The 8,689-nt window shown below is 44.8% G+C and overlaps 1 protein-coding gene across 1 annotated transcript in view; it reads left to right on the top strand.

Moving 5' to 3' along the window:
- Positions 1-4,322, top strand: part of MAP3K8 (mitogen-activated protein kinase kinase kinase 8) — a 16,315-nt gene extending 11,993 nt beyond the window's left edge. Inside the window, exons 6-8 of the mRNA XM_009586726.1 lie at positions 1,327-1,479; positions 2,099-2,345; positions 3,862-4,322. Coding sequence (XP_009585021.1) covers positions 1,327-1,479; positions 2,099-2,345; positions 3,862-3,995 — 534 coding nt within the window. The 3' untranslated portion in view covers positions 3,996-4,322. The remainder of the gene's footprint in view (positions 1-1,326; positions 1,480-2,098; positions 2,346-3,861) is intronic.
- The last annotated feature ends 4,367 nt before the right edge of the window (positions 4,323-8,689 follow it).

Below are 8,689 nucleotides of genomic sequence, written 5' to 3'. Positions count from 1 at the left end.
TGCTGAACCTTTGCACATGCTTCTGGTCTGAAGTTCTGTTTGCAGATACGGTATGTGATTTACTGGGAAATATTCCTTGGAATTTGCGTGAGCCCTACAGCTGTTCTCAATCTGTGGTAATAAGTAGTCAAACCATGCGGTGATGACTTAACTTCCTGCTCTTGTGTCAGTTAATGGCTTTTAATGTAATTCTTTGTGGCAGGCTGACTTGAACTAATTAAAGTTCTGTTTGGCTCCTTTAGAGGGAAGTTGGGTGAAGGAAAAGTAGAAACTAGAAGCAAATAGGGCGGCTTGCTAACCTAGTGTGTTGTGGGCTGTGCCCACGTTGTGTTGAAACCTACTCCCTCGGCCAGTGGCGGTGCAGAGCTGTGCGGGCAGCTCCTGCCAGCCGCGGGGTGTGCCTCCCGCATCCTGCCCGTCTGGTTCTCCTCCAGCTGCGCTCCGAGCTGCCTGGAGCTGGCAGGAGCTTCCAACCGGATCCTTCTTCAGAGTCTTGACAAATCCAAACGTTTCAGTGAAACGTTTGGATTGAAACTGTATTTTGGTTTAGAGGAGATTAGAATTTTTGGTTTAAAAAAAGGATGGAAGAGGGATGCTTGCCTTAATAGCTGCTCTGGGGTAGCCTGGTGGAAAGGGCACGCAGCAGGACTTAAGAGACCTGGCTTTTAGTTTATGCCTTGCCTTAGACCTGGCTTGTTCCTCACCATCCCATTTCTTAGGATAATGCCGCAACATGCAGGTTATTGGATAAGCCAGGGAGAGGAGAAGAGTAAGGAAGAAAGGAAGGTGTATATCTGTCAGTTCTGTCCAGAAGAGTTGTGTAGTATCCAGTGTAACAGGGGTTGGAGGAGTGGACTCCTACCCCCAGCTGGGTGGCTAGCAGCAGGGTCACCCTCTCTCTTTAGCCTAGTGCATGCCCATGTTGTTCAAGCAGAATGGAGCAGTCCCAGCAGTGCCCCACAAAACAAAATGGCAATTCAGGCACCTCCTTTTGCTGTGGAAGAATGAGGTTCCTGCTACCCAGATGAACAAAGCAGAGCCATGGCTTGAACCTCAGCCTCTCACAGCTCAGCTAAGACCCATAGCCACTGAGCTGTGGCAAACATGGAATATGAGTTTGTTCAGGTGCCAGACCAGAAAATCTCTGTGATTGTGGCAATGTGCAGAGCAGAAAAATCTTATTCCCCAGATGGTGCTTGGTCTTTAAGCTGCAGGTACTAGTGGGATGCATCCCTTCAGAGGGGGGTTTCCTGGATCACAAAATGTCACGATTCGTCTTTGCTTGTTGTTTTCCCCTATTGATTAATCTTTGACTATTCTTGACAGATTTACATGAGCCCTGAAGTTATCCTCTGCAGAGGCCACACAACAAAAGCAGACATCTACAGCATGGGAGCTACTATTATTCATATGCAAACTGGCATCCCGCCCTGGGTGAACAGATATCCTCGTTCTGCATATCCATCCTACCTCTATATTGTAAGTGTCCTTAGCAAAGCTATAGCTTAGTTTCAGTTGAAGGGTTTCCTGTGCTCTTGTTGGGAAAGCTCCAGTCATATAAAAACTATCAAAATATTTGTCAGAGAGATTATATCATCCTTTTTACTTCAGGGGAGGGAGGGAAGAAGTGGGTTTTGATCATTTAGGGGAAGACAGAGGCTGAGCTGGAGTCATCTCTCTGGTTTGTATTACAGGCCTTGGGTTTACTGCAAGGACAGGGTTAGAACAGTGTGAAATTTGACTGAAACAAGCCCATCTATGTTCCACTTGTCTGTTTTGCTTAGAAGTTGCAGATAAAAACTGGAGCCTGGCAAATTTGATTCTCTTCAGTGTGGTACAGAAATCTGGTGAATTTGCATTGCACTGGATTTTAGGCTTGCTTGGAGTTGCTTTGAGTTTTTAAATTTATCATAAAATCTGATTTAAAAAAAAGGTGGATTTTGTGCAGTTACGTGTTCTGTTCTAATTGATCAGCGCAGCTCAGGGAGATGATGAGTTGTAAGTGGGGAATTCCCAGACCACTCATGTGGTTATCTGTGACTTCCTCTTCCATTGTTTTTGGAATAACTGTTTCAGTGGTCTTTTTTTATTCCAACAGATACACAAGCAAGCTCCCCCCTTAGAGGACATCGCTGAAGACTGCAGCACTTCCATGAGAGAGTTGCTAGAAGCAGCTCTAGAAAGGAATCCTAATCATAGGCTGTCTGCAGCAGACTTACTGAAACACGAAGCCTTACACCCACCCCCAGAAGAGCAACCACGGTGTCAGAGCCTGGACTCGGCATTGTTTGAGAGGAAAAGACTACTCGCAAGGAAGGAGCTGCAGTTGCCAGAAAACATTACGGGTAACGATATCAGGCTTACTTACCTTGCACTTTGTAGATTTTACTTTGTGTCAAAACTTGTTGTGAGCAAGTGTTTAGAAACAAACGAAACTCAAAAAGCTTCTGGAAAGAGACCAGTAAAAATCCCAATCAGATGAGATCAGACCCAGAGCTCATTAAGTGTTATGTAAAACGCCCATTGACTTCAACAGGGGAAGAACTTAGCCTGAATTCTGCAGCTCCGGAAGGGCTGGCTCATGAAAAGGCCCTGGCAGTCATTCAGGGCACTTCTTCACGAAGTATAGGCTGCTGTCCCAAATTGCCTTAATTTGCTACAGTAGTGGAGATGTTTTATTGATACTAGTGATTCGTTTGTTAACAAAAAAAAAGAAGTCCCAACAACCACCACCAAAACCAACACTTTTTGCTTCCTTGAAGACATACACAAAACCATAACTGTAATGTTGCTGAGTGTCAGCAGTACAAGCCCTTTGTTTTAAAAACAAAAATTACTGTAGGATAGAACACAGTTCCCTTGTGCATTAATAAGTGCTTTATGAAGAATCATACATGAACTAGTTAGAAAACTCAGTGTGTCCTCAGATAATACCAAGACCAAGGGAGATTTAGTGCCAGCAACCTGCTAACAGGCTTCAAAATGCTTTTCTTCTAAAATATGCTTGGAGGGTCCTGACAAAAAGCATTTAAAAACTGACCCCAGACAAGTGGTTTATTTGATTGTGATAAGAATTTGAAAAGATATCTATGCAAAGTTTTGGGTGATGTAATGCATAATTGTTGCAAGGAATCCACTTAACATTTAAATCAATCATAGCCTTTGCATCTAGAATGGCATTGCTTCTTGTGGGTGCATAATTCTTTGACCAGCTCAGGCCATCTGAATCAATTTGTTTGAAGATGAAAAAATATTTGACCATTAAACTGGAACTTTAGTTTAGGTGCTTGAGATTCCAGGACACTCATTACACAAGTATTCAGGGGAATTCTGCCATTGCAAAGGTTTCTTCAGACCTTGATTTAAAAGAAAAAAAAAAAAATTGAGACTGATGGTCCCATATTTGTTCTGTATTGTCACTCCCAGCGATACAAAGAGGATGTCATCTGTTTAGATGAAAATTCCCCTGTAATGAAGGGGAATTCTCAACTGGCAGAGAGCTAGCAGAGTTTTTTTCTTGCACCAAACTCTCCTTTAGCAGTATGGCTCAGAGGGTGAGGAAGCTCTGCTTAGTTGTCCCAGCTGATGGAGGTTTTTTTGAAATAGTTGAACACACTTCTTGTTTTCAGTAGCAAACTGCTTACCTTTCTTTGCCCTAGAGTTGTGGGTTGATTTTCGTATCTTTTATTTATGTTTTATATGAGGTTTATGTTATATTGTCCTTAAAAATGAAGCTTTCTAAACCACAGATAAATAAAAGCAAATATTAGGCCAATTATTCCCATAATGTCTGCAGCCATGGAACTGAACTGATGTAGCTATTTGTGCAATAAGGACATGCTTTGTCTCTTTCCTTTTTAGATTCCTCATTGTGTACTGGGAGCATGGAAGAGTCGGACCTGCTAAAGAGGCAAAGATCACTCTACATAGATCTTGGAGCTCTAGCTGGTTACTTCAATATTGTTAGGGGACCACCAGCCTTAGAATACGACTGACTCAGTAATGTTGTATGTCGGCAGGTCAGAAATGGACCTCTACCTCTTAAAACTTGATTTTAAGACTTGATTTTCAAATTTGTACATAAAAATATTGCCATTGTAGGCTGTAAAATGTGAATAGTGTTTAATTGCACAGATGATTAAGCTAAACCCTTAAGGGCTCTGATAAGCTGATCCCAAGCAACGATATTTGTGCGTCTGCTGGTTGACCAAGAAGAAGACGGCAAAAAGAACACTTCTGGGAATGTCTTAATCCAGGATATCTTCCTGTGCTGGGCCTTGCACTTTTATAAAACTTGTAATATATGCTTGCAAATACTGCCATCAAAAAAAAAAAAAAAAATTGAGCATGTGGGCTGTAAGATTCAGTCTATATCTGAGCTGTCCTTAGAGAAAACCTTCCAAAAAAAAAGTCCTTGATTTAACCAGTCAAAGACTGGTTCAATCTTGTTCTGTCTTTGAGACTTGGCAGTCTCTGGTCGTTCTTAATGGAAATCAGCGCCTCCCTTAAGCTGAGCTAATTTCTATCAGCTATCTCTGGAGCCAAAGCATCACTTGGTTGCGGATGTGTTTTAACTTTGCATCTTCCCTGGGCTGTCAGAGCTAAGCACAGGGCACTGTTCCCCCTTCTCCATGGGGGTAGGGAATCCTTCACTGGCTATATCAGTTAGCTTTGGGAATAGCACAGCAAGCTGGCCCTGACAAAGCACGGCAGTGACTCTACGTGCTTCCTATGTTACAGCTACTGCGAGGATATCTTGGGTGGTTTTCAACGGTAAAGCAAATGTTATTCTCTATTGGTAACAGTGGACAGGCTCCAGACTCTTGCTTTTTAATACTTTAAAATTGTACACGTGTATAATTGCCGTGAGTGCTATGGTTTGGAAAGCGTGTCATTAGTGACAAGCTGTGTTTATGTTCCTATGGAAATGGAATTATATTGTTCTTGCTGTGCCTCATACATTTGAAACATGATGTTTTGGATGATAGTAAAACTATGTAAACTGCATAGTTCTGTACATCCCATGGGATGAGAACGTAAACTTTTATAAAACTCTCTTTGATGCTTAGGGTGACTCTTTATAAGCATTTGTGTTAAAATGGCATACTATGTATGTTGTACACTGAATCTTTTCTGAAGCACAGTCTCTTTTTCATATGTGTATTATTTAATGCTGCTCCTATCTAACACATGATCTTAAACAGATGATTTCTAGTTTGATACTGATATGGTCAAATGAATAAATCCAGCTCAGTGCCTTGAGATGTGGTCATTCTGTTCTTTCATCTTTGAAAACAGTGTGGGGCTGTGACTGTATTTGGGCCAACCTCCCCTACCGTGGCCCAGGTACACTACATGCATTGTTCCATTTACTGGGGAGTTGGGTGAAGGTCATTGTTGATGGATTTTGGACTCTGGTAATAGATGATGAGTGTTTCTGACAAAACCTCATTCTCAGATCCCAACACTCCTTCTCAACTGCGGGGATGTTGCACAGCGGTTGTGTACAACATGGAGCGCTTCTGTCCTGATGTTAATTGCTGCAAAAAATCCTGCTGGGAATAACCCACCTGCTCCACTACTTTGTGCAAAATCTCTAGATGACTAGCTGCTTTGAGGAGAGCTGTGTAGGGGAGCCCTCTTCATATTTATCTTGGCTGTAGTGATCAGGATTTTCAGGGATCAGACTTCCAGTGTAGCTGACTTAAAACATGACCTAATGGTTTGGATGCTCACCTTTGCCGTGAGAGACCTGGGTTCAATTTTCTGGTCTTTTGCTGATGGCTTTTGATCTTTAATGACATTCACAGAATTAGTAGGAAGCAGCTTTTCAGGTAACTGGAGGTGGGCTTAAAATCTCTTCCCCAGTTTCCCTTCTATAAGATTAAGGTGTTTATCCCCACCAGACAGTGGCTAGATGTTATGCAAATACTTATCAAGTGCCTAGATACTTCAACAATGAGATCCATGTAGGAATTATAGGCTGCTAGGGTGCTTTTACCATCATTTGAAAAATGTTACACTGATTTTTCTTCTTTTATTTTTTTCTTTGATGCCATCCTCCTCTCCCCCACCCAGTTAAATGATTTAGCATGGAAATCTGCATATGGGGACAGGCTCACTATTTAATATCCGTTCTTATGTACGGTATATGGCTGTTAGATATCTTCACACTATGCAATAAGTGACCAGGTTATCCAAAGTAATTACAGGTTATGTATTGCCAGACACAGGTGATAAGGTTTGGCTGAGTGAACCAATATCTCTGTATAGGCACATCCACAGGTCTGAAGAGTATGAGGCTTCATGACAAATATCACTGCAGAGGACTGGTGCACAGTCAACAAATAGCTGTTCAAATACACCGAACACCAAGCGTTGCTACCAGCGCTGTGAGCTTTCTAATAGCTGAGGACTAATAGCCTCAGGCTGCAGCTAAGCAGGGATTTCTCTCTGGAGCAATACATCATATCCCAAGCATATCACATCCCTCAAGCGTATCTCACAGTGGTTGATCCCTGCATTGTGTAGGTTCACCTGTTTGTGCCACCGCCTGGGGAATGAGGTCAGGGAAATGAACTGGGTTAGAAATAACCTGGGAGGGGGAAGATTGTTTCTCTAATCTGGTTGCCTGAGCAGCTGTGTACTTGGAGCAATCGAGGCTGGAGATTAGGGGGAGGGAATGAAAAGGGAAGGTGGGAAAACCCTGCCAGCACAAGCCCCAGGGGGATGGCTGGTCTGCACTGAGCTGTGGGATTTTGCAAATGGTTTGCCTCTGTTTGTGTTGATTTCTGGTGTGTAGTTTCATTTTCTCTTGGGGGAATACTGAGACATGCTAACTGTAAAGAAAAATACAAGTGTGTGGAGAAATCCACTGCTCTCAGTAACTGGTGAAATTAGAGAGCCAGAGATGCCTTTTCTCCTCCTGGGCTTAGCAGGTTTCTTGTCCTCAGATCAGCCTGGGACCCTGAGACTGAGCCCACCGCCGTGCTCCTCTGCAGGGCTTCCTGGTGTGAGCAGCCTGCAGCGGGTTTGGAGATTGTTTGAAGATGTGCTGAGCTTCCCACTCTATTCGTGAAGGAAGATCGGGTTTAGGTCATGCCTTTGAAACAACATGGGGGGAGAGAGAGAAGTCAAAGTCCCTTTTTCCCTGTTTTCTTGTAGCTGCTGCTTCTTTGCACCCCCTGCCCTCCCTCCTGTCTCCCATGCCTCCTGCAAGCCAGAGGGTTTTGCTCGCTGCCTGGTTTCTGCAGGTTTCTTAACTCCTCCTAAATTCAGGCCTTTTGTTTTTCTAATCCTGCAAAAATGTCAGTGGACAGAACAGACTGGGAGGAGCAATTGGAAGAAGTAGAAATAAGGGGTTTCTTGCCTAGAGGTTAAATGAGCTTCCCTGTTAACCCAAATGGAAGTTTGAGAGAAGCTGCAGTAGAAGTACAGAGCAGTTTGCCAGGCCCTCCCCGTCTGCAGTGGTGGTGAGGATGGAGAGGGAGGCCCTTGGCCAAGCGCTAGTCCCTTTGTTGGGACCTTGGGGAAAACGATGTGTTGCTCTTCTGGCTAAACGGCAGAAGCAAAGAGGCAGCTGGGGAAGGGACACTGGAGGTATGACCCCTGCAGCAGACCTGGAAGACTAAACGGGTCGGTTGGGAAGGGCTGGGGTGTAGGGAGCTGCACGGTGCTGTGCGTGGATGGCTGGAAACAGCTTCCCTTGGAGCTGTAAAAGCTACTTCCAAGGCAGGCTCAGACACCATGGGCAAGGACTTTGCTTCCTACGCTTTGCTTTGCATCCTGTGCCCAGGGAGGAAGGACTTTGCAAATTCCTAGTAAATGAGCACCAAAGCACTATTTGGAGCCCAAGCATTCTTCTCTTTTCCTTACACAAAAGGGCCAGCAAGGCCCATTTCTAAAACTGTCACTATCCAAAGCTAATCATTTGGGCAAAGGGAAAACAAGTCCTTTATAAATGGTGCGTGCTGGCCAAACTCAGCAACACCCAAAAAAATCCAGCTGGACCTTGGGAGTGGCTCATTACAGTCCCATGGGCGCACTCGTGCTGCTTCAGGCTGGCCACCAGAAATAGCCCTGCCCGCTGATACTGGGGCACAGTGACTCACCGGGGAGGAGGCGAGCTGACGCGACAGCCACCAGCCTTTGCTCACCTGAGACCCGCACCTCCCGCGCGAGGCAGCACCATGTGCCACCTGGGCAGTGGGGTGGCACGGCAGCGGGCTGGGTCTGAGCGGTGCCCGGGAGAAGGTGGGTTTGTCCGGAGAGAGGCTGTCAGAGGGAGGAGAGCCGGGGATGAGCCAGGGATCCTCTGAGTGAGGTATGCAAGAGAAAATGGCTGTGCATAGCTGATCCTTGTCAAAGCTACATGCAACAGCAGTGTCACAGTCACCCATGAATTTGGTCTCAAGTGTGGACCTTGTTCCAGTAGGAGCCCGTTTCAGAGGAAGGATGCTGCCATGGTGTCCATGCACAGCAGGGCGATGCCCCACTTTCAGGCTACAACACTAGGCATAGCTTTGCCAACACGAAAAATTCAAATAAATGGTGACGTTTGAAAAGTTTAAAAACCCTCCTGATGCTGATAGCAAGCCACATGCTGAAGCGGCATGCAGCCGAAGAAGGGTGAGGGATGGAAATAAGAGACAGGCTGGGAGGGACTTGGCAAGGTGTATGCATAGCCCAA

Source organism: Fulmarus glacialis, unplaced genomic scaffold (genome assembly GCF_000690835.1).
Source record: "Fulmarus glacialis isolate BGI_N327 unplaced genomic scaffold, ASM69083v1 scaffold36861, whole genome shotgun sequence".
Classification (NCBI taxonomy): domain Eukaryota; kingdom Metazoa; phylum Chordata; class Aves; order Procellariiformes; family Procellariidae; genus Fulmarus; species Fulmarus glacialis.
Note: the sequence above shows the minus strand (reverse complement) of the source record. Positions and strands in the feature narration are given on the sequence as shown.